The 26,151-nt window shown below is 37.9% G+C and overlaps 1 protein-coding gene across 2 annotated transcripts in view; it reads left to right on the top strand.

Moving 5' to 3' along the window:
* Positions 1–22,186, top strand: part of Nup58 (nucleoporin 58) — a 32,645-nt gene extending 10,459 nt beyond the window's left edge. The window contains exons 7-15 of one of the 2 annotated variants that reach the window (XM_075950054.1): positions 1,241–1,306; positions 2,048–2,222; positions 5,841–5,920; positions 7,686–7,804; positions 8,190–8,272; positions 11,518–11,719; positions 17,017–17,115; positions 18,666–18,761; positions 20,154–22,186. In XM_075950054.1, coding sequence (XP_075806169.1) covers positions 1,241–1,306; positions 2,048–2,222; positions 5,841–5,920; positions 7,686–7,804; positions 8,190–8,272; positions 11,518–11,719; positions 17,017–17,115; positions 18,666–18,761; positions 20,154–20,323 — 1,090 coding nt within the window. In that variant the 3' untranslated portion in view covers positions 20,324–22,186. The remainder of the gene's footprint in view (positions 1–1,240; positions 1,307–2,047; positions 2,223–5,840; positions 5,921–7,685; positions 7,805–8,189; positions 8,273–11,517; positions 11,720–17,016; positions 17,116–18,665; positions 18,762–20,153) is intronic. The other variant, XM_075950055.1, reaches the window with a different exon arrangement.
* The last annotated feature ends 3,965 nt before the right edge of the window (positions 22,187–26,151 follow it).

The raw sequence follows: 26,151 nt of genomic DNA, 5'->3' as shown, positions 1-26,151 counted from the left end.
ATTTGACTTTAAAATATTTTAATTACATTTTATTTGTTGGCAGATTGTATAGAAAGAAGTAAATTATTACAAAGTATGCATTTAGAAGGCAAAAATTAGTGTCTACCAAAAATGATAAATATATGTTTGGGAAAACCTGAAATGTCAGATATATATAGAATATAAATATAGAATATAAAGCCGTTTTTCTTTTTTTGGAAAAGGTAGTTGACATTTCCCAAATAATACAAATACTTTAGTTTTAGCCTTCTCAGTATTGAGTATTGAGCCCAGGGCTTTGTGCTTGCTAAGTGTGGGCTGCACTACTGAGTTATTCCTGCAGCTCTTACACTATTGGTTTTCCACCCACAAATTACTATGCCAGTACCATTTTACTCCCTCGTGTCTTCAGCCAAGATCATGCCTTCCATATGCATTATGTGCATGTCTGGAATATGATCACTGCTTTACTCTCCAGTCACTGAATCTCTTTATTGCCAATTACCCACCCAGCTTGTGTTCTGTCAGTCATTGTGAGGACATGTCAGGTCCACTTCTCAGAAATGTGCATTGCTCTAACCTGTTAAGGTCAAGTATCCATGATACCAGAAGTGTTTCAGATTTTGGGTATTTGTATAGATTAACAAGTTGAACATCTATCTCTAACCCCAAATTCAAAGCTGTAAAAGTTTTGAATGAAGCGCCTGAGAGAGATTGGGGGTTCTAGCCAGCATTGTAAAATGACTTTCTTAGAGTGTGCCAACCTTTATTCTCTGTGTTATTTGTAATTAAGTAAGTAGGCTGTATTTTCCCATTTCAGAGAAGGTTATAAAGTACTAAACTATGTTGAGTACCTTGTGAAAAATGCTGTAGGTTTTCTTTAATTAATATCTTTCTGTTTTTTTAATTGAATATCAGTCATAGAATCTTTGAATAAGTAGAAACATAGTTCAACATTTCATTCAGTCTAGTATTTTCTGATTTTTTTCAGGCATTTATTTAAATATTTGTAAGGATATTTATGATGGACACCAGTCTTTAGTAACAAATGTTGGTGTCAGATAAATTAATAAAATTATTTACAAGTCAGCAAAATTATTTTCTTTATAAAGACTTTGAAATCAAAGAAAATATTAGTAGATAACATTGTTATATTTTCATTTCTTAATATAGAAAAACACAACTCTTTGTCAGTTCTTAGAATCTGCATAGTAGTGATGCATTTGTGGATGGCATTAATGTAGGTGTGACTCTTTCTTAGGGATAGTAAAGCACTGAAAGACGAGAATCTGCCTCCTGTCATCTGTCAGGATGTTGAAAATCTCCAGTAAGTACCAAGTGTAAATAGATAAATAAAACTGGAAAATTCTTGGGTACATTTTAGGGAAAACATCTTTGTGGTAACTATTTTGTGGGCTGGGCCTTCCCACATTAATTAAAGAGAGAGAGAGAAAGAGAGAGAGAGAGAGAGACAGAGACAGAGACAGAGACAGAGACACCAACCCAACAGACTTGTCTACAGGACAATCCAATGGAGGCAATTCCTTAATTGAGGATCCTCTTCTCTTTATAAGTGTCTCTAGTTTGTGTCAAGCTTGTAAAAATTAGCAGGCACACACACAAATAATGTTGAAAAAAATTTAAGGGGAAAAGTAAGGATTATAACTCTTAAGTATCACGCTGTTAAAAAGTGTGAATTGTAGTTTTGAACATTAGACTTTTGACCAACTTATTTTAAATGTACTTCTTTTTCTCTAGGGAAAAAAACTTTTTTTTTAAATTTTGGTTTCTTTTAATTTTTATTTATTTTTTTGCTTAAACTATTCTTCTGGAGATTTACTTCACATGTATGAATATTTTGCCTGTCTGTATGCCTGCATTGTGTGTGTGCCTGGTGTCTGCTGGAAGAGGACCTTGGACTGGAGTTAGAGCTAGTTGTGGGCTGAGTGTGAGAATAGCATATTGCTCTTCCCGGCAGAGCTGTCTACATGTATATCATCTTCCTCCCTTCCCCAGCTCTAGCCCCATCCCCATTCCTGTCGCTTGTTGTGTTCTTTTGTTCTTTTAGGAAATTTGTCAAAGAACAAAAACAAGTCCAAGAAGAAATTAGTCGAATGTCTTCCAAAGCGATGCTTAAAGTCCAGGAAGACATCAAGGCTCTGAAACAGCTTCTGTCGCTGGCTGCCAGTGGGCTGCAGAGGAATACCCTCAATATTGACAAACTGAAGTTGGAAACAGCTCAGGTATGCCAGTCATCAGCCGTATTACTGTGTGCATTTGGTTTGATTTTTTTTCACCCCGAAATAAGAGTTTACTTAAGTATAGAGTTTGATGTGTACACACTAATAAGAAAACTAGAGCATTTATAAAACTTTAAATTGCTATTTAAAGTTATATATGTGCTCGATACATATGTGTAACAATATCCTAAATAGCTTATACTCTTTTTAGTGTAGGTTAGTGTTTATGTCAGCCATTTGGGGTAGATACTGTTGTCCTTATGCAATTAGGTACACAAAGAACTTTGTTAAGAGGCTGAGGAGCATTCCCTGCTAGTCTTAGCCTTAACCATGAGCTCACATAGAAGCTTCTTGCTGAGATTATATGACAAAGGAGGAAAATAACTGGACAGAAAGTGTTTTCTCTCGTTAGTTATTAGATTAAAAACTGGTGGTTATCTGCTAGTCTTGGTTAAACTCACCTGAGAATAACAGTGGGACTAATGTCATCTGTCACTTGAGCTTACCGAATTTTTCCACCTGTGGCATCATATAGATAATACAGTTAAGTGGTTCTTCTCTACACCATGGAAGAACAGTGATAATATATGACTGACTTGTGTTTTAAGTATTGTAATTAGAAAGTCATCTTTTCCTGTTGTCTTGACTGAGTTTTGGTAAGTCTCGTGTGATGACTTTTTACTGTAGACTTATCAATGCTGTGCTCTTCAGAAGTGAAGTGATAGAATTTTCACATGGATTATGTAGTATCTCATTAAGTCATGTCATTAGAATAGTTGTTTTAAACTATGATATTTGCTGGACAGTGGACGCGCATGCCTTTAATCCCAGCACCTGGAAGACATGGGCAGGCAGATCTCTGAGTTCAAGGCCAGCCTGGTCTACAAGAGTGAGTTCTAGGACATCCAGGACTACACAAACTATGATGTTTAAAAAGAATTGGAAAACTTTGTTTTCTGTTCTCAGATTCCCATATTCTAGTCTTTTCATTAAATATGAATGCAGTATTCCTTTGTGTTTTTTTCTTAGTCACGTTTCCTTTACCATTAGGTACTTTTAAGGAAAAACAATGTTAATTATGCTTTAGAAGAGTGAATATTTAGGCATTGATTAAACATAAAATCATATGAAACTGAATATTGTATGTAAAATACATGAGTTTACATATGTTTATAAAAAGTTTTAATTAGCCAATAATGGAGGTAGCAAACTAAGGCCACCTGTATTAGCCAAGGTTTTCTATAGGAAATATAGAACACACATAGACACAGACACACACACATCCATATACTTGTTCCATAAATGTATATGTAGAGAGAGAGTAAGAAAGGAGATTTATTAGAATGACTTACAAACTGTGGTCTAGCTTGTCCAATAATGGCTGTTTACCTACTAGAGATCCAAGAATCTAGTGGTTGTTAAGTCTATAAAGCTGGATGTCTCAGTATATACTGGAATCTTCAAAGAGAGCCCTCCTAGGAAATAAAGGGATTGTTCAGTAAAGGGTGACAGACCAAAATCTGATGGATACAAAGACTCATAAATACTTTGTTTATTCTTGTTTTTGGCAGAGTAACTCAAGAGTTGAAGTAGGTTCTCTTGATGGCAGGAGATGCCAGATGGTTTTAGGTGCTATGTTGTTGGGTTTAGTTGTCATAGCATTCAGTGAACTCTGTTTTAAAAATCTATATTTTTCAGGGACTTTGGGTTTTAGGGACCAAAGGACTAATTCTGCTAAAACAACAACAAAATCCAAACAAACAAAACTTAAATAAATGAAACATTATATGTTAGGGCACAAAGGGCTTAAGTCGACACTTTTACCTTGAGTCTCATGTGTGATATGTTTGAATCTTGAAGGTTTTAAGTGTTGCAAGGGCTTGTGCAGGACAGAGAAGGGGCCTGGAGTGTGACATGGGTGTGAAGACCTACTGGCAGCTCATTGCTGCAGTGCCTGTCCAGGGCCTTGCTGTGGTGGCAGGAGTCCAGGGGTAAAAAGGCAGGAGGTTGAGTCAGGGGAATCAGGAGCTGAAGCTTGTCTGGGTTACTGTTTAGAGCTTTGTCTTAAAAACAAACAAAAAGGTCAGGCCGTGGTGGTGCACACCTTTAATCCCACCACTTGGAGACAGGTGGAACTCTGTGAGTTCAAGGCCACTTGGTCTACAGGGCGAGTTCCAGGACAGACTTCAAAACTACAGAGAAACCCTGTCTCGAAAAACCAAAAAAAAATTTTTTTAAATAAATAAAAAATAAAATAAAAGAAAGAAAGAAAAGGAAATCAAAAAGTAAAATGGTACAGAGAGCCAGTTAGACTTAATAGTTTGGTAGTTTAATAAGGTAAAAAAGTTACTATTGGGAGCATAAATTTAAGGTACTTATGTTAAAAAATAAGTTAAATGATGTAAGTAGCTGGGTAGTGGTGGCATAAGCCTTTAATCCCAGCACTTGGGAGACAGAGACAGGTGGATATCTGAGCGTTTCCGGCCAACCTAGTCTATAGAGGGGAATTCCAGGACAGCTGGGCCGGGGTTACACAAGGAAATATTGTGTAGAAAAACTACCAACCAACCAAACAAACAAAAAACCACCTTGCAAAAGGAAAAGACAAAGGAAAAAAGAAAACAGTGGAATGACAAGTGTGTGGGTATAAAGTGTTAAAACAGAATATTACTCCTAAGGACTCATGGGATAGGCATTCAGATGACAATGTGAGCAGGAGGAGAGGACCAGTATTCAGCTCTCAGGCTTCCTACATACTGTATTAGGCAAGTGAAGTCTATGTAGACCCACTTCCTCATTTAAGAAGAGAAGCAGCTAGCCGGGCGGTGGTGGCGCATGCCTTTAATCCCAGCACTTGGGAGGCAGAGGCAAGCGGATCTCTGTGAGTTCGAGACCAGCCTGGTCTACAAGAGCTAGTTCCAGGACAGGTTCCAAAACCACAGAGAAACCCTGTCTCGAAAAAACCAAAAAACAATGGCAATGGGTTTCTGATCCTACTGCACGCACTGGCTTTGTGGGAGCCTAGGCAGTTTGGATGCTCACCTTACTAGACCTGGATGGAGGTGAAGGTTCCTTGGACTTCCCACAGGACAGGGAACCCTGATTGCTTTTCGGGCTGGGGGGAGACTTAATTGGGGGAGGGGGAGGGAAATGGGAGGCGGTGGCGGGGAAGAGACAGAAATCTTTAATAAATAAATAAATTAAAAAAAAAAAAAAGAGAAGCAGCTGTGCTAAGGTCTGCTACCCGGATGGGAATCCCCGCTGGTACTGCCCGGCCTCTGCTTGCTTCTGCCTGTTTGCCTTTCCTACATTTGCTCCTGGAGGCTCTAAAACAGTACCATACTTCTTTTACTGTGGATGAATTCATTTTTATCAGTTTACAGAATTTCATGCATAGTTCTTCAAAAAGAATTTCAATAAAATTTATTGAAAGTTTAATTTGTCTTCTTTAGAAAGAGTTTTCAGCAATATGTATAGCAGCTTGTTCTATTCCATTTTTAAAGCATGTCTATCCAATTGTTTGACATCTCAGTCCAGAAATGGTTTGTATGCTAGCCTAACTCTTACCCATGCTTTTTTGTTTGTTTCCTATATGTGTTTAAAAAATCTCTTCTGTATTAGGAGTTAAAGAATGCTGAGATAGCTTTAAGAACCCAGAAAACACCTCCTGGACTTCAACATGAAAATACAGCTCCTGCTGAGTAAGTTATTGGGTCTTTTTTTTTTTAATGAAAGTTTTTCATTTAAGCAGAGCAATAATCACACACAGAATTTTGAGAAGGCTTAACTTGAATCTTTATTTTGATTTCTCCTAATTATCCTAAGAGGCTAGTTTATTTCTGGCTCACTGCAAAGAAAGGCTAAGTAAGATCTGAATTTCCAGCCGTCTTTGCTAAGATAGCAGCATGAAGTAGTCCACATGCTCACCTTGGTCCTGTGCTACCCCATCTTTCAGTCTGTGACTTCTAGTCTTCATAACCTTGGAGTTCACAGAAGCTGGTCAGAGTGTGTGTGGGGGTGTGCATGTGTGCCTGTGTGCGTGTGATTCTTGCCCCTGTACTTTTCCACTTTTTACTTTTCCTTCAGAAAGTTATTTTAGAATTGCAGAAAATTTCAACAACAGAAATTTCCTATGTACCTTATCCAAATTCCCTACTTCCTAAATTTATCTTGTGTATTTTGTTTTTATATTCTGTATGTTTACATCCCTCCCCCAACACCTTGCATTATTTGCAAACATAATAGTTTAACTGTGAATTTCTAAAAAAATAAGGATAATTGCTTATATTATGCTATAGTTACTCAAGTTGAGGCAATAACTGTGATACTGATCTTACTCAGATTAACATGACATGCATCCATAATGATTTCATCTTGCCTTTTTCATACCAAAAACAGAGTTCATGTTGCCAAAAGCTTTCATTCTTCCTGTCCCCCTTTCCTCTTTTTCCCTCTCCCCTCCCCTCTGTCCCATTTTCCTGGCAAGTAAGTGCTTTATCACTAAACTGCCCTTCTATCTGTTACCCATTTCTTACCCCCCCAAAAAAAAATACAAATTTCCTTTATTATTCTAAAAGCTGTTAAGTACTTTATTGTAAAATTTAGTGATAGCCACACTTTAATTTTAAACTTTACACTTTCAGAGAACTTATAAAAATAGTAGTACAAAGAATTTGCATAAATTCCTTATTTCGTTGTCACCAATATTAACATATTGTAGAACTATAAAACTAACTTTGATAAAATGATTTTTTTGTTTGATTTTGGTTTTTGTGTTTTCCGAGATAGGGTTTCTGTGTGTAGCACTGGCTGTCCTGGAACTCTCTCTGTAGACCAGGCTGGCCTAAATTTAGAGTTCCACCTGCCTTTGCCTCCCAAGTGCTAGGATTAAAGGTGTGCACCACCACTACCCAGCTATAAAATGTTTGTAACTAAAACAACTTATTAGAATTTTACTGATTCCTCTCCTCCCCACCTAAGCTTCTGTTGTGGAGTTATATTGCATTTATTTGTAGTTTCCTTAATCTCTACCTGTCTGTAATAGTTAAGTTCTAGCTTGTGTTGGATGACCTTGCTGTTTCTAAAGACTGTGAAGTCACTTTGTGTAATTTGTCCTCCGTGATTGGAATAGTGATACATCAATAATGTTTAGTGCTTGGGAGTTGCTTCAGTGCTATCTGTGAATTATATCTTCATCCTAAACTGAAAGCCCCACTTAAAAGAGGACAATTACTACTTACTTTTTTTTTTTTTTGCTTTTTCAAGACAGGGTTTTTCTGTGGTTTTGGAGCCTGTCCTGGAACTAGCTCTTGTAGACCAGGCTGGTCTCGAACTCACAGAGATCTGCCTGCCTCTGCCTCCCAAGTGCTGGGATTAAAGGCGTGCGCCACCACCACCTGGCCTACTTACTTTTTTTTTAAGTATAAAGGAAACAATGTTTTAAATATTTGATCTAACTTTTTATAGCTACTTCAGAGTCTTGGTTCAGCAGTTTGAAGTACAGCTTCAGCAGTACAGGCAGCAGATTGAAGAACTAGAAAATCATCTTGCCACTCAAGCAAACAATTCGCATATAACCCCTCAAGGTAATATCCCTACCATGGCAGATTTTGAGGGCACCATTATGTTTATTGGTGGGTGGTTAAACTTGGATAGTAGACATGCATACAACTCCTAGTGCTTGTCCTAAGCTGCTTTGAGAAAATTTCCTAGAAAGTTTTTGGTAAGTCTTGGTTCCCTGGAAATTTACAACGCTTTTATTGAAAGTCATTGCTGTGGTAACGGGGGTGGGGGGCTTGGGGTGGGGAGCCTTTCCAGGTCACTGATGAAAACGGCCTTCTCTCAGGCTTAGTCTACTGTCTTCTGTAGTTGTAGAAGAACATTGATAGAGTCTTTTCTAAAACTAGGACTGAGTAGTAGAAAAACAAAATAAAAATTATTACATATTTGTTTCATAATTTTCTCTTATAGATTTATCAATGGCTATGCAGAAAATTTATCAAACGTTTGTAGCTTTAGCTGCACAGCTCCAGTCTATTCATGAAAATGTCAAGGTAAGTGTTCATTGTCAGTTCACCATCTGCGTATGTAGATGCCAATATTTACCTGGTAACGTTGCCGTGCTTATTCAGGAACAGCTCAAATGATGTGTAAGTAAAAAGGCCAGTACTACTCTAACTCATGATCATACCCAAACACATTCATTAATAAAAACTGAAAAGAAAGAAAAAAGCTTTAAATTAGTACCTTGGGAATAATTTCGATATCAATGCCCATTTTCCCTCATTACTATTTTTGATAATTTACAGTGATTGTGTGTTCGTGTGATGCCTGTGTAACCACAATTCAGGTTTCCATCTCTTTCCCAGTATAAATAGCACTATAGAAAACAAACATCCATAGTGGCAAATTCGTTTTTATGCTGACCTAGTCTAATTGTGTTTTATTAATATTTATTTATCATAAAGCTAAAGAAAACTTGCTTAAAATTCCTTCTAAGTAGAGGAAATCTTCTTACCAAATAATATATTTGTTTAAGTACCGTATATTGAATAATGTAAATGAAGTAATTTTTCACTGAGTATTTTGATCTTTATGTAATAATGCTAATTTTAAATTTTATTTATGTACAGACCAGACAGATGGCCCTCTTTTGATTTAAGTGAAACATAAAATAAAGTACACTTTTCTTATTTGCAGCTAATTAAACAAATATAAGTTTTTAGTTACCTATACTACAGAAAAACCTTGAAAATTCAAAGAAACTAAACCTGAATCTAAGTAAATTACATGAACATGTTCATTGAGTATGATCATATCTGCTTGCTTTGTGATAATGGAGTTTTTTTTAAAGTTAACTTTTAAAATGGGTCATTTTAAAGTTTTTAGCACTTGTGAACAGATTGGAAACAAAAGCATTTTTAATTTAAGTTTAATTTCTGAATGAAGGTTATAAGATTCTTTAAAATCTCATCACTATAACAAATGTTGCTTTAAGATTTTAAACTGATAAAAATGATTTTGTGTTGAGGTATGTGATGATATTAAAATTAGTTTATCATGAATGTTTCTAAAACAAACAAAATAGTAGAATGGGTGCCTAGGTTCCTCTGCTTCCCCTCAGCCATCACCAGAACCTGATTGTTTGATAATTATGCCACTCTCAGAGCTTTTGCTTCTTTGATTATTTTAAATTTTTTTTAGAAGTTATTTTTATGTGTATGAGTGTTTGCGTGCATATGTGTGCACCATGTCTGTGCCTATGGAGACTGGAAGAGGGAGTTACCTCCCCCTCCCCCGGAACTGGAGTTAGAACTGGTTGTGAGCTAATAAGTTGCACAAGTCAGCCTTGAGCTCCCTCTACATCCCAGGCAAGCCTTTAGTTAGTTATATCCTGCTTATCCTCTAGAGTATCTGGTATTGTAGACCTTTGATGCTAGGCCTCGTCACAAAGTTGTCTGCAATGGACTTCCTCCCCTCTGGTTTGAAAAATAACCTTTTTAGTAATGAGACCAGAAAATGGCTGATACTGCCATAAATAGATATTTGAATAGCCTGTTTTCTTTAATCTGTTTTCTATTTGAGTCAGTGTCTTGTATATCGCTAAATAGGCCTGGAGCTCCTGTTGCAGCTCCCCTAGTTGTTTCCAAGAACTAAAGATTTTACTCTGATCAGATTCGTTATGTGTCTTAGGGTTTCTATTGGGGTGATAAACACCATGACCAAAAGCAACTTGGGGAGGAAAGGATTGATTTCCTCTTATAAATCTCTGGTCACACTCATTACTTAGGAAAGTCAGGATAAGAACTGAAGCAGAAGCCATACAGGAGTCTTGCTTACCAGCTTGCTTCTTATTGCTCGCTCATACAACTCGGGATCACCTGGCCCGGGTTAGCACCACTCATAATGGCCTAAGTCCTCTCACATCAATAACTAATTAAGAAAATACTTGATAGACTTGGCAATAAGTCAGTTTTCTGAAGGCATGCTCTAATTTGAGAGTCCATCTTTCCAACTGAGTCTAGCTTGTGTCTTGATAATTAACAACTATCTAGGAAAGTATGTTACCATTTATCTTCAGCTGAAGTAGTAAGTGAGCTAAACATAGAAGCTCTATATTTGTTCATATTTGCAAATCTCACAAGAAATTGTCCAGCACACCCCAGTGACATTAACAAAGTGGGAAGTTTGAGAATTCATCATATAATCCGTGACTGGTGTTAGGTATGTGGTTGGTCCCTCCCCCCCCCATGTTTTTGTAGTCTTAGGCCATTATTTCTCAATGGAAGTTGTACTATATGTGGGAATGTATATGAAACGCAGGGAAAGTAAGAATGGATTTGAAGACAATAATGAGATTCCTTCACCTGCTGCTAATGCCACATTTCTTAATATTCAGTTCTTAGCAGGTCCACTTTGGTCCTTTATAACAGTAGTGAAGCTTGGAACTGGAGTATTAAAAATGGACAGCCACACAAAGGGATGATAATAACTTTAAGTTCTATAAGTAATAGTAAAATTTTAAGTGTGTTTCTGGTAGTGGTAAAGAGCTTAATGTTTAAGAAAGGTAAGAAATATTAAAACTCTACCTCTCTTTAGATCTATATAACTAAGTTACATCTGTAATAAAAATGTTTAATAATTAATGTGAAATAGGGTTAGTGGCTATAATGGGGCTTTATATTGCATTAGGTAACTTGGTAATTTTTTTTACCCTGGAGTTGTAAAACTCAAATCTTAGGGGTGAGAAGGAAGACTTAGGTATAAAGGCTTACATCTCCATTGTGTAATAATAGATTAGAATTAACAAAGTTGAAGCTCTGCTTAGACCCTCAGCCTTTCTGTGCTAAAGGTGTAAAATCTTGCTTTATCATGTGGTTCCCACTCATTTAAAAATGTTTACTTAACTGGTATATATTTAGTACTTCCATCTAAAAGTTATAAAAAAAAACTGGTTGCTTAAGGGGAAAGTTAGGTGATAAACTATAGTATCTATTTAAATATTCTGCTTGCCTATAATTTTAGCCTATGAAGCCATAATATTTTAGGTGGAATATTCTAAAGATTCGTGACAGCAGTAACAAGCATTGTTCACGGTAGTGCTAGCGCTCTCAAGCCCCACCCTTGTCTTGTCAGTGTCAGTGGGTCAGTTAGTAGTTTTATTTGTAGCTCACCTGGAGCTGGAATGTCTAATATGGCCATTGCCTTGGACTTTTGACAGCTTATTTCATATGAATACATATTCTCAACCTAGAACCTAATTTTTTTTCCCTCCCTCCACTCCTTTTTTTTTTTTTAGGTGCTTAAAGAACAGTACCTTAGCTACAGAAAAATGTTTTTGGGTGATGCAGTAGATGTGTTTGAAGCCAGGAGAACAGAAGCCAAGAAGTGGCAGAATGCACCCAGAGTTACTACTGGACCTACTCCTTTCAGCACCATGCCAAATGCAGCAGCCGTTGCCATGGCTGCAACACTTACACAGCAGCAACAGCCTGCTACAGGTCTGAACGCATTCAAGTTATAGCTTCTTACTGTTCAAATGCAGAGAACATTATGTGCATTTTTATAAGTCTTCCTTTTGTGTGAGCACTGACAAAATTTCTATCAATAGTTGTTCTAATACAAATCTAAAAATTGTGGTAGACACAATTATAAACACACCTGAAACAAAAGGCAGGGTAGTCTAGCAATAATTATACATCAGATGTTGAATATTGTGAATTTAGTTACTGTTATTTGCTGTATTGCTATAGATGCCCTTTAGAACATAGTGTTTCACTGCTGAATTATATTTAAGAAAACATTAGATTCTCAAGTTGTGATTGTATCCTTTATTGGTTTAAACTCAGAGGTAATCCCACCCATACGTTGTGTTTTTTAATGATAATAATAGATGGTGCATTCTTACTCTCATACGTATTGATTGCAGAGTACTTGTATTCTGGATGCAGTATCTTTCTGTTGACTGTTGGTGTATTGAAGGTCAGTAGGTTCATTTGGATGTTATTTGACTTGAAACAAAATAACAGGTTCTCTATAGGAGTCCAAACCAGAGTTAAAAAAGATGCATGCTAGGGTTTTTATAACTCCAGCATGGACTGAACAGTAGCAAGATTAGGAAGAAGGTTTGAGATGGATTGTACATTATGTAGACCTTAGTGGTTGAACACCATTTGTAGTGTTTATGAGGTGTGATTCCTTGGTGATTTATTTGGAATTTTGGAAGTTGCTTAGTTGCCTTATTCTTGGTAGTTTTGTTTTTTTTTTTTTAAATTAGGTTTCATGTTTGACATAGAAAGTGCAGTCTTAATAGTTTAACTTTTTTCCCTTGGTCATTTACAGATTTTTGAGTGAGGCTTACTTATTCTGTAGTATATGTCTTTCCGACAAATTCTGTATAATCCAGTAAATTGCAATATTAAAAAGTGAAAACCAAACAAAATCCATGTTTGGGTTACATTCAGGCCACCTATACTAAAGAAGCATGCTCTAGTTACTGTCTTCATATTTGAATGACAGCATTGACCCTCCATCAGTAAAGAGTTGTTGATGGACTTAGTCCAAACCCTCCACATTCCATCCCTGCATCTGTGTAAATGGTGGCTCCCATGAGCACTATCTAGTAGCTCTCTAGCTAGCTGGAATATAGACTTCTGTGGACAGATTGTGGGGAGTCTTTGCTCTATAGTAGGATTTTTCATTTTCACTATTTAAACAGCTAATAAGTCACAATTAGTCCTAAGATAGGTCAGAGAAATGTGATCTGGATAAGTGTTAATAAATTATAGTTTATTTTCAAGAGAATAAACAAAGCTTGAGAAAAGTGAACTGTCCAAACTCTTGTGCTTTAAGTTAATCTCTTCTATGGTAAATAGCTAAATATGAAGCAAAATCACTTGTCAAAGGGCTTTGTTTTTTTTTTTTTTTATAGACTAGAGTTTCTCTGTGAACCCCTGGCTATCCTAAAACCAGAGATCTGTCTGCCTCTTTCTCCAGAGTGCAGAGATTAAAGTCATGTGCTACCATGCCTGGCTTTTTTTTTAATCGTGTAGACTATAATCTCGATGTTTGTAGGGCGCAGGCATGAAGACAAATGCTTATTCTATAAATGAATGTCTCCTATGAGGGAGGTTTGTGGAATGCAAAGGTAGTCAGTGCAAGAAAGGCCTTGGCTTTGTGTCATTTAAAGAATATTTGTTTAACCTTGCAAAAATTATTGGGAGCTTTTGCTCATGCGCTTTAATTTTGCCTGTACTTTTACCAGGCTTTGCCCTCCCCACACCCCACATCCTCCCACCAGGGGCAATAACTGCTTTTAGTGTGTCCTTGTAGTTTTTAGGGTGTATATAAGACTTTCTAGTTAGGTAGCGGGAATTGGAATTTATCAACCTCAGAAATATTACAGTATGTACTTTGGAGTTGTATCAAGTTGTTGAACTATTGATAAATAACAGTGCTTACAATGATACCTTCTGTTTCTTTCCCTTTTTTATTTTTTCCCTAAAAGCTTCTCCCAGGTTCTGTAGTCACTCTATAACCCTCCCATTACAAATGCTTGTTTAGTTCTTCTTAGGACGCTGGATTGTGGCGGTTAGGAGTTTTGTTAGGTCCATGGGTAATGGTGTTATCAACTGCATCCCATTTAGTAAAGCCCTGTTATGTTTTGTTTTGTATCCAGGGAGGCACTCCTGTGCAGTACTTTTCATGAAATCCTTCTAAGTCCCAATTTAAAACAACTTGCATAATGTTTTTATACACAATCGTTACTGTATAGATGTATTAAAGTATTTGCTTCATTTACATATGGATTCTTGATTTAATTGGTGTGAACAGGGACACAAGGACGATAGCTTTTCTTAGATTGTTGCCTCTTTTTGAAGGTAGCTTTTTTTTTTTCTTTCTAGAAGGTGGAAAGGTGGACTTAATTTTAAATGACTTGCTGGGTTTTGTTTTGTGGTTTTTTTTGTTTGTTTGTTTGGTGGTGGTTCTGGGATTGAAGCCAGGACCTTATTTATATATGCTAATAAACACATACTCTACTACTGAACTCCTCCCCAACCCTTCATTCTTTTTAAATGAAAACAAATATACATTTGGGCTTAGGCATGTTCAATTTGTGGCTGTTTGCTATGAAGGCTGAGTTCATAAAAACCCAATCAGCTATTCATGCATAAGATAAGCATCAATGCATGAACAAGTTCATGTACACTCGCCCACAAATGCTCCTCAAACCTCCCAAAAAACTTAGTAGATTTTATATTGGGATTTTCAATATGAACTTGATTTAGGATGGATTTTTTTCAGATATTGAGGTTGAATTTTGTTGTTGTGTTTTCACACTTAAATGTTGTTGATGTTTACATAAGACTTTTCTCGTGTGACTTAGCTGCTGCTTTTACGGAGAGCTGAGGTGTTTGTGAGGATTCCTGCTTTCTGACTCTAGGTGAAGGTTTGGACATTTAAGGTGTAGAGTTAAATCAGAAATGTTAAGTATTTCATCTTAGTTTCTTATGGATTTGTGATTTTGTTTTAGTAACCAAAGGAACATTCCCCATTAGAAGTAACAAGAATAAATTTTTCTTACCAGGGGAAGACATTTTTGTTATTTTAAAAGGTAACTTATGAGCAATGTTGGTAGTTACACTAGACATTTTTTGTGACTATGGAAAATTATAAGAAATTCTAGCACTTTAGCTATAAATGGAAGTTTTACATTAAATAAGGTAATATTTATTCTAGAAAATACGGATTACAGTGCAAACCTGATTTTGTTGTGTGAATTTATCATGGAAACTTTTGTAAAATGTTTCTTTACATGGAAATTTCACTCTAGGCAATCATTGGTTTATATTTATTGATTTGATTTCACTTGTGAAACTAAGAGCCTCTCATTGAATGACTATTCAGATTTCAAAGTGACTTGAATTGTTTACATAGCTTCTACCTGAAGGATTTAGAATCTGTTTTCAGATAGTGAAACTAATATATATATATATTATGGCCAGAGTATCATATGTTAACACTTTGGCGTGGGAGATAAGTCATCATAAGCTTTTACTACTTAAAATGTTATACATTTGCCTACTAGTTTTATAAATGATGTTGCCTTCAGAATTTGTATGAAGGTAGAAACTCAAACTATCTCGCATCTATTGTGCAATGGGAGTCTGTCACTGTTAGATGCGTTCTGTGTCCTTATATGATGATTGCAGAAACTGTTTTGTTGCTCTTAAAAATGGACCCACACATATCAAAACCATGGATTTGGGTGACTCCCCATTTGTAAGGCTGAGGACTGTGGTGGGCATTGGTCTTTAGCGTCTTCACCAGCAGTGCCTCCTGCTAAAATGTGACAGTCTCCCAATGTTAAAGAAACTGGACATGTGCTCTCTCTGTTATTTTTGTTACATGTAGAAAGTAATAAGCAAATTTTTTTTCCCTGTTGTAACATTTTACAAAAGAGTTGCTAGTCAGGTCTTTATTCTTAAATTAATCTCAAACTGGATGTAAAAACTTAAAAATATTTTTTAATTTATTTTTTTAATAGTAGTGTAAGAACTCTGGCTGCTATTTAGTTATTCTGTTTTCTGGATAGAAGCTATTTGAAAAGTCCAGTTTCTGTCCCAGGGTAGCAAAATGTACTTCCTCATTTTGTTGTTTTGTGCTTTATAACTTTACACTACCTTTTGAATATACAAACCTCATTCTTCATTGAACAGTGTGAAGACTTTGATTTTTTTTGAAGTTAAATTTGAAGATGCATATGTCTTTGGCATTCCCTTGCCTCTGAGATGTACTAACCAATGAGGGCAGAGGCCAGAGCTAAGACTGTACTGTGAGACTTACTGAGGAGTTTCCATAAATCAGTATCAAATAACAGTCCTTAAATTTTTGTATTCTGCTTAGTTGACAAAAAAAAAAAAAAAAAGAAAGTGTAGTTACTGTGAGGGGCCTAGTAATGCTGTTCTTGCCAAACAAACTCAGCCAAAATCCCTGAAGTGGCAGTGTGGAGAGGACGACACGTGGCTCTGAGTGCATTTTCACCAAGTCTTGAATGTATCGGGTCTGTCAAGGTACACACGTGCCTTTGTGAATATTCATTCTGGATCTCACGAATCAGGCGATGAGTGGTGGAATGTAGCAGAGCTGGAGGATAGAACTCAATAACCTTGTGAACAAGTTGGAATTGTCATGTTACTGTGTAATTGGTTTGCTTTTAAAATGAACAATAAATTAAATAAAATAAAACATTGTCTTGTTTTTTATCTATTATATATACCATTTCTATACTATAAGAAGTCATGCCTAATTTTTTGGGTACTTTATGAAGTAACATGATAGTTTTGCTATGTTAGTGTCAGTCTCTTGATTATTGGGACTTGACTCTAATACTGGGAGCTTGTTTTTTTAAAAAGGAAAGTGAAATCTTACTTATTACACCAAATAGTTCTATCAGAAAACAAATAGAACTAAAACAGTTCTAGAAATAAAAAAAAAACCTATAATTTGTGATGCATTAAATATTTCAGACTATTAGTACATTAAACATTTGAACATTTTTCATTGTGGTAAGCCTCTTAACTGTGTAGCTATACGCAGATTAATTAAAAATTCTTTTTCAGATAAAACATTTGGGATAGATAAGCTAGGTCAGAAAGGAATCTTGAGATCAAAGTTTTAACATGGAATTTGTTTAAAAAGTAATCAATGTTCAGTTTTAAAATAATCTCATATAGGAACTTTAATCTTGAAAGAGTAAGGCAAATTTGTTTTCCCCCCGTTTTTTTTTTCATACCAGGGCCACAGCCATCTCTGGGAGTTAGTTTTGGAACGCCATTCGGCTCAGGTATTGGCACTGGCTTGCAATCAAGTGGCTTAGGTTCTTCAAACCTTGGAGGTACACTTTCCCTTTTCTCCTATTTCATTGAGCGATGACATTTGAACTGCTGGTAGCTATAACACATCTCTGAGAGGATCTGCTGCTGCTTGGGAAGTTAAGGTTCCTTCCACCTGGCAAAAATGATTCTCCAAACATAATCACTGCTTTCTAGCATTAGCTTCAGAGCTTAAAAAATTCTGTCCTCTATGGAAAGTAGATTTAAAAAACAAAACAGAAAACCTAAGTGGCAGGGAGGGTGTTTTTCAATCAGAATGCTGAAATGTGAATTTGAGAATTAGTTTAAATCAAATTAGTTTTAAATATTAGTTCTAATGTAACTTTGAGATCCAATCTACACCTAGATTATATACATACTCCTGATCATTATCTTTTTACCTGATAGTGACCTCTTAAAATGTAATTAATTGTATTGTAAATTAAATAGCTCAGCTTTTGTCATTTCTATGTATGCTAGGCATATTTGACTGTATGCATACATAAGCAATTCAGATTATTCTAATTGTTTCATAAATTAGTAAGGTAAGTCTATAAAACATGTTAATTATAAGTGCACTCACAATTCTTTGTGCATAATTGGGAATTTATTATATTTTGACAGAAGTATGATATTGTAAAGAAGGTTCCTGTATGAAGGTTTCACTAAAATACAAAGAAAGGCTACATGCTATCACAGTTATTTCATACTGTCTGTTCTAAATGAGAATTTTAGAACCACGGCAGGTAGCATAATCTCTTGACTACCATCCACTTTCCATAGTGTTTTTATAAGCAGTGATAGTTCGTTTTCAACTTGGCTTTCCTGGAGGGACATCTTAGCTGCACAGTGCTTATCCAGCACATGTGAAGGCCTGGTTCCCTCCCCAGCTGCAGAGAGAGAGTGGTGGTGCGTCCCTGGAATCCCCGCACTCAGGAGGCAGAGGCACCTGGGAAATAACATAAGACTGTAATAAAAATAATTGGAGTTTGTATGGAGAATTTCTGGTGAACTATCTTTGAGTACTTAGAATTTCTTCATGGGCTTTGTATGACAAAAATTTTTAAGAGGGAAGACAGTTTTGTTAGTGTTAATACGGAGAGTAACATGGCGAGATTGACTGTAACACATAGAATGAGGTAGCTAACTGTCCTGTACTTAGTAATGAGTGGAGAGCACACACCTTGGAATATTGTAGTATTTACACTGTTGTGCAAGTCACGCTTGCTTATGAATTTAGTCAGCCTTTTTATTTTTCCAAAATGAAGTAATGTTTTAGCTAGGTATATATTTAACAGTCTAGTCATTTCAGTGGTCAGAATACCAATATGATCTTGACTTTAGTAGCCTCGTTTTTAAAAATTGCTGCTAGGTCATGAACTAGTCTGGATAAAGTAGTGTTTTATTCAGAATTAATCTGCTCAAGAAGTCTTAGGTAAGGGAGTAGGTCAGTAGACTTGCTGAGTCGTGTGTGAACACCGTTGACTTGACCTGTGGTGGTGGTTGGTTTTCTTGAGTGCCCTGTGAACTGTGTTTTATGCGCACTGTGTATCTCTCTGTTACCTTCCACTAGGATTTGGAGCTAGCTCTGGTTTCGGATGCGGCACCACAGGGGCCTCCACATTTGGATTTGGAACAACAGATAAACCCTCAGGAAGTCTTAGTGCAGGTTTGTGTGCTTCTGCCTGAATTCCAGGCAGGCTAAAAAGTACAAATCATTTTACTAAAGATTACACACGTTCTTATTCCCAGTAACCCCTGGAGATCCCCAATTTACTTTCTACTCTGGGGAAGCATGTTCAACTGACAACTGACTAAATTGTGTAGCCTTACTTTTTTGTTGTATGTAACAAGACCTGTAAACAGTTAACTAGAGAGTCATTTGAATCCTAGTGAGTGACTTTATGGTTAAGGCTTCTTTCCTCCCTAGTAACCCAGTAGTTATAGTTGGTGCTTTGTTTTTCCATGCTGGAGAACTTTTTTGCACTGGGGGTGGACATTATGGTTTTACCCATGATAAGCAAGGAGTATACCACTGAGCTATTTCTCCAGCCTAGTTTTACCTTTCACCTTGAACCACAGTCTCACTGAGTTGTGCAGGCTGCTCCTTCCTCAGCCTCCTGAGTAGCTGATACAGTAGACCTGTACCACCAGGCAGCCCAACTAGGAGATGCATCTTAGTCCAAGCAGGTCATCTTTGGTTGTTAGTACCTCTGATTTTAAGGTATAGTGTAGTTTATGAATAATGGCTAACTTGGTTCTTTGTTCATTTTAAATAGGTTTAATCTACTCCTAGTAGAAAACTCAAAATTATGTTTGCCTTTCTATTCACTTTATATTTGTAAATATTGCTTGTTTTGATATGTAATGTGTAGGGATAAGTAGCATGTCTAAAATAATGATATAACTGTTAAAAATGTGCTCAAATTTAGGAAATTCCACTTATTATAAGAAGTGTTTAAAATCAGCACTGCCAATGGAGTAAGATTTGTAATCATTGGTATCAGGACTAGAATCTAAATACTACATCGGACAACCAGGCAGTCAAAACACTTGCTCTTCATTGTAAAGGTTCTTATAATACACACTATTGCCTTCTCTTGAACATTGAGGTGGGTTGAGGCTTTGCTGAAAGGGCTTGGAATCTGAGGGCAGGTCCAGATGCCATGAGGCCTTTTCTAAAATATTTTTGGTGAGCTTGAGTAGGAAGGTACTAACAATGTGTATATAATGATATAAGGTAATTTTGTACACACAGCACATAAAATGTTAGCATACAGACAAGGAAGTTTCTGGCAGCTTTAATTTCCCTGCAGATTTCAATTATCTGTGCTAGCTTGCTTTTTTGGCCTGTATCACTGGACTTCTATCTCAAGATGCTCTTTAGCTGTTATCTAAATTACTTTTTGTGAGGTTCCATGTTAGAAATTCAAGGGCTGTAGACATTTTCTACTCTTAAAAATTGTATATTCTCAGGTAGAAATTTCCACTCATCCTTGTGTTTTATAGTTGTTTTTGTGATTTAACTTCTCATTTGAATATTTTCTTCCTTGAACATAAGGCTTTGGCAGCTCAAGTACGTCTGGGTTTAACTTCAGCAATCCTGGCATCACGGCATCAGCTGGTTTGACATTTGGGGTGTCCAATCCTGCCTCTGCGGGGTTTGGAACAGGAGGACAACTCCTTCAGTTGAAGAGACCTCCAGCTGGAAACAAAAGAGGAAAGAGATAAACATACGGGTCGATGTGTTGGGAATGCTTAGCAGGCGCCGCTCATTCTATGATTCTATTTTTCTAATGATGTAGTAATTGAACTGCATCTCGGGAGATTTATAAAGTTTTGATATTCTTACTCTGGAAATTGAACTTTGTTTACCTTACCAACATCTTTCTTGTGAATTCAAAATCCAGTTGCAGTTTTGTTGCTATTATTCTTGACTCTCCATGTAAGAAATATTGTGAAATTACTGATTGATAGCAGTTAAAAAAAAAAACATCAACCTATGATTTATTCTAGTGTTAATAGCAATGCTTTTGTGGCTAAGGTTTATGCTGTGAATACATGCACATTGATTTCTTACACAGATTGTATGAACTCCAGGGCTTTTGTTAGAAGTAGTTTGTTCCTTGACAAGGCCTTTAGAACTGTGCTGCAGGGCATTTTGTGGATATGTATGTAATTATATATAGCGTAATGCACACAACGTGTGTGCACATGAAATATATATTTACACACCTACAACTCTTGCCTCAGACTGTTCTCCTTTTCTAGTGTACTCAGTTACTCATTTTATGCTTTAGATCCTCAGTGCTTATTGGAGGAGCTCGGGGTACCTTGTCATTTCATTTGTTCACTAGAAGTGATTATTGGCATAAATATTTAATCCATTCAACTTTATTTATATATTGACCCTTAGTAGTTACTCCAACTGAGGAATGCTCTAAGGTTCATCAAACAGATTTTAGAAACCTTTATTATCTTATATATTCTCATGGTACTACTATGGAATCTTTTGTCATAGATGTGATGGACTTTAAGGAGTGTATGTGAACTCCAGACTCATGCTCTGGGGCAAAGAGCTATTAAGCCAAATTGAATCTATGCAGGTAAAGGATGCAATGTTAACTGAGTGAGAACTTGTTTAGCTGTTCCAATACAGAATTCCTTTTTATAGGTCTATTGAGAAACCAAATGAGGTGGCTTCTCAGCCTCTTAATATCTTAAGTGCTTAATTTGGACTAGAGAAACTGCATTTTAGGATAAGTCATTGTAGCAACCGTAAACTTCCTGGTTTCAAGAGTGGGTAGAGTTCCAGGGAGTGCCACAGAAGTATGTTAGGTTGTGTCTGTGACCTCTGTCTGTGCCACCATCTGGTGTTGAGTGAGTGGAGAACATCGTAGAGGGAATTGCTATAGGACTATGTCAGCATGAAATGTCGCTCGATAGTTTCCCGGTGTAAGGAAAACATGGAATTGTAAAAAATAGGCTAATTTTTTATGTAGAACGTTTCATACATAATGTTCATCAGTGAATATTTTCAGAATCATTTTTCACCGAGGCACCTTTTTTCTAAAATAGGTGTGGTGTATATAGATGCATATATACACATATATTTTTAGTATAATGTTAGTTGGGTTTGAAGTATTGTTGGTCTGTTTTATTTATCTGCATATAACTGATTGGCATTCCTGAATTCAATATTTGCATCTTGATGTATTAACATAAGGAGAGCTATCTGTCTCTGAGTACTAAACTTGTTTTTATTTGTATATTTTTGTAATTCTGCAATCCTCAGTCTAGATTACAGGGGAGGATAGGAAAAAGGTGTACTTTGACATTTTAAATTACTGTCAGTTACATATACCATTACAAAAATAATACTGCTTTGTTGTTTTTTAAGGACATTGTAATGTGTGCTGCAAATACCTGAATATTTATATTTCTCTTTTTTCTTTATATACATTTTCATATGTTGAACCACTGGAGACTTGTAATGTTCATTTGTGGTAGGAGTCAGTGTTGTCCTTGTCTCCTTTGTCTTCACCTTGTCCAGAGCCTGTTATGGAAACAATAAAATGTGTTAGTTGCTTTCAATCCTTGTAGGTCTCAGCAGTTGTACATATATAATTTTGTTATTGCTTCTTTATTCTCTCTCTGTCGTTTCTTGAGACAGAGTTTCTCTGTGTAACCGCTGTGGCTGTGCTGGAACTTGCTCATGTAGACCAAGCTGGCCTCACTTCCTTATTCTCTTTGGTTGACTTTTAGTGTTTTCTACACTAGTAAGTTATAGTCTTGCTTTCTTCTTTTGTTTTTAACAATCTAAAGAAAATGGAGTACATTCTGTCTGGGCAAATGGCCCAGTTGTTAATGTGCTTGGCAAGTGAGCGCTGTGTGTGTGTGTGTGTGTGTGTGTGTGTGTGTGTGTGTGTGTGTGTGTGAGATGGCCCGCCTGATTTCAGCCACGTGAGCTGGTTAGGGAGACTAGCCACACCAGCAAGCTCTGGGTTTGACCAAGAGACCCTGCCTCAATGAATAAGGTAGAAAAGCATTCAAGAATGAGTTCTAGCTTCAACCTAAATGTACCCCCCCCCATACATATAAATGGGAAGAGGGAAAAGGAGGATAGTAGGTTCTTTGTTTGGTGTTGTCTTCTAAAAAATATCATTACACGTCATAATTAGGCAGGTGGACATGGGAGTAAAAAGCTAAGGCTCCTTCAGTCAGCCTCAGTCTTACCTGACCAAGTGTGCTCTTTAATTGCTTGGGTCTGTCTTGCCACACTGTTCTACAAATACCCTTTCAGTGTGTATGAGTGATCATTCTGCTTTTTTTTTTCCTGCGGTATTCTCATTTTATTTTCTCTTAGCTTCTTTTCAACAAGCAGGTTGCTAACAACAAAACTATCTTATGACTTTGATTTCCTCCCCTTTGTGGTATATTAACCCCCTCTTCCCATGTCAGTTGACGGAGATTGCCGTTTGTACACTTTCCCTCTCCCTACCCCAATGGCTATTCTCTGTTGTTGGTCAGTTGGGTTCAGTTCTGTAGTTGTGGTGAGTATCCTTGCACATGGCATGGTAGGAGGCCCCAAGAAGTTAACAGGAAATGCCTGCAGCTGGTCAGCGCTTTGCGGTATCTCACTATCCTCTGTCGCTAGATTCCTTGCCCCTGCACTACAAATGGCTTGTGGTTAATTCTGCTGCTTGCTTATGCGGCAGTTGAGCAGTCTCTATTAAACAAGCACAGTATAGCCAATCAAAATACCTATCCCTCTGAGTTGCTCTGGCTGTGGATAAGGGATCAGAGCAGGTTAAAGGCTCTCTCTGTTCAGCTGGATGGCCTTCAGCCTGTAGACTGTTGTCTGCTGGGCTGTTGTATGCATACAAGTAAAACTACTTGTGGCTCTCAGCTTGGGGTTTTCATCCCTTGGTTTCCTGTGGCATTTCTGATGAATTGACCAGGAAGTGGTTTCACTTCTTTTTTTCCTTCTCCCCCTCTTCCCCGGTGTGTGGGGGCTGTGTTTTCAGGGCTTCGGGAGTGGCTACTTGTCTGGCACCAATGGGCCATTTAATCTGTAAGATCTTGATTGACTTTTCTGGGGAACTGGGACAAAGCTGAATGTGCAGCTGAATCCAGACCCATGAACCAGGTCAGATCTCATCAGATTGGTAAGAACTCAGTTCGTATGGTTTTGGTTCTAGTTAGCTCACTCCATTGAGTGGGAGAGAACAGTTGTCTAAGAGTCCTAGAGCTGTCTGTGTAACCTGGTTACAAACAACAGGACAACAGCTCTGCAGTGACTGAATATCAGGCAAGGGGTGGGAGTGGAGTGAGTGTATTCTAACTGTGGACAAAGGGTGGAGAATCCTGTATATTTGAAGAACTGAGAAAGAGCTGAGTGTCGTCTACTGGGTGGCCAACAGTAAGCCTACACCTGTAGATTGTATTACAAACAATTTCCAAAAGGGGTATTCAGGGTTTGCAGTGAATGCGAAACTCCCAAAAATTTGGGCTTTTTGTGAAACATACTGGCTGAATTTGGAGGTGGGACAGCCCCATGATAAAGAGATAGTAAGGTGTTTAAGACAGGAGATTGAGAGCACCCCGGCCACAGGACACTGCCCTCTCAGTATGTGCTGCCTAAAAGCCTGCTTGGAAAAGAACTGTAAAACACGGTGGTAGGATAATAGTCTTCTTAATATAGATCAGAGCATAAGCCTGCCATGAAACCTCTTTGAGCTGAGGAGCCAGGAGAAGTCCTTCTACCATATATACAGTTGTACCCCTCTCACTGCCATCACCGATGCCATCCCCACCTGGGGGAATGGAGCCCTGATACTCCAGCCCTGCCAGTGCCAGCATCATCACGAGCACTCTTCAGCAGAACCATCATTTCTAACTCCCCTCCTTGGGAACAACCATTCCTTCCGAGACCCCTGGAACCACTGGATATAACTTCCTACACGCCAGTGGGAAAGAGTAGAGAAAGCCAAATCCCAGCCCATTGGACATGATAGATGCCCTGGATGCTCTGCAGGTACCATTCTGAGAGATTTGAACAAATAAGAACAGGTCCTAGGAGACAGTGTACCAACCTTTCTGCCACTGACTTCTTAAACTGGAAAAATCACACCCCTCACAAAAAAGGCCCAGCCTTGACTCAGTGCATCTCTTATCCAAACCCAAGTTGGTAACACATGGACAGGTTGCTTACCACTACTCCTAAGCATGCTTAGCCCCAAATGATGACATCCAAGGCCTGCTTCCTCAGGAGGTCCCATTGGGACCCCATTGATGGGGGTGGGGTGGGATTGGAGAGGTCAGGTGATACACTGGAGATGCTTTTAATCTGAAACAAGAGGTAGAAAGGCAATAAACATGGGGGGGGGGATCTGAGAAGTGCTTTGGGGACCTGTGGAGAGCTTCTGAAGCACCCCACACTCCATTTGACTTAATAGCAGCTAAGAAAGTTGCTTTCTTGGAAGGATAACAAAGTCAATGCAACCTGGGTTGGCAAGGCTTAGAGACATCAGATGCAAGTTGCAGAAACTTGGGGAGGTTTTGAATGGGTGCCTTAGAAAGTTTCTGAGACTAGGAAGCCAAATGTGAGACCGATCAAAGGTTAAAAAGAAAAGTAAATGTGCTGTTGTTGCCCTGGTAGAACATTCAGGGCACGCGTGGGGCAGTGTTCACCAAACTGGAACTGAGGCCAATAGGGAGGATGGCAGGACCACCTTGATCGGAGGTGGAATCGGTTCAGCCAGTGCATATTGCCATAGAAAAACTATTGGAAAAATGAATACCCATGCAAAGCAGAGAATGCCTGCTCAGGTCCCAGGCAAGGAGAGCCTGGATGGTAGCAGCCTAGACTCTGAAAGTCAGAGGACCCAGGAAAATGAGATTATAGGCTTAGCTGATAGAGAAAACTGAGGAAGAGTAGACTAGGTCTATTCCATTGGGCCTGAATACAGTCAACTTCTGGAGCTGGACAGTTGACCTTATATGGATGCTGCGACCACCTATTTGTTAGTGACCATGGCCCCATGACTGGCTGTTGGGCGTCTAGGAAACCATGAAGTTATCTGTTACTTTCTGTATCATCCTGATTGTACAGTGCCCCTGCTGGGTCTACCTGGGAAAGCTGCAAGCTCAAATAACCTTTATTTAATTCCCCAGGACCAGGAAACTTAAACTCCGGGAAGACCTGAAACAAAAGTGTTGACTCCTACTGTCCACTGAGGGAAGGAATGATGACTCTTTGGCCTGGCTGAGAAGCCACAACAGTCACCTGAGCTCCCTCTCACATTTCTTGGGTTATGGACTGGGGTCAGCTCACTAGGGCTCCCCTGAAATATTCCTCCAGTTAAGACCAGGGATAGCCCTCTCGTCAGAGGCAATATTCCTCTCAAAGAAGCATAAGTTGGGCTTTAAAATGTCTAGAAAAACTCCTAAAATACAGAATCCTTTAGTCCTGTCAAAGAGGTTGGGGGACACCTCTCCTGCCAGGCCAGAAACACAGGACTGATGATCACAGGACTTAGGGGCAGTGGATCACAGTA

Source organism: Microtus pennsylvanicus, chromosome 15, assembly GCF_037038515.1.
Source record: "Microtus pennsylvanicus isolate mMicPen1 chromosome 15, mMicPen1.hap1, whole genome shotgun sequence".
Classification (NCBI taxonomy): Eukaryota; Metazoa; Chordata; class Mammalia; order Rodentia; family Cricetidae; genus Microtus; species Microtus pennsylvanicus.
Note: the sequence above shows the minus strand (reverse complement) of the source record. Positions and strands in the feature narration are given on the sequence as shown.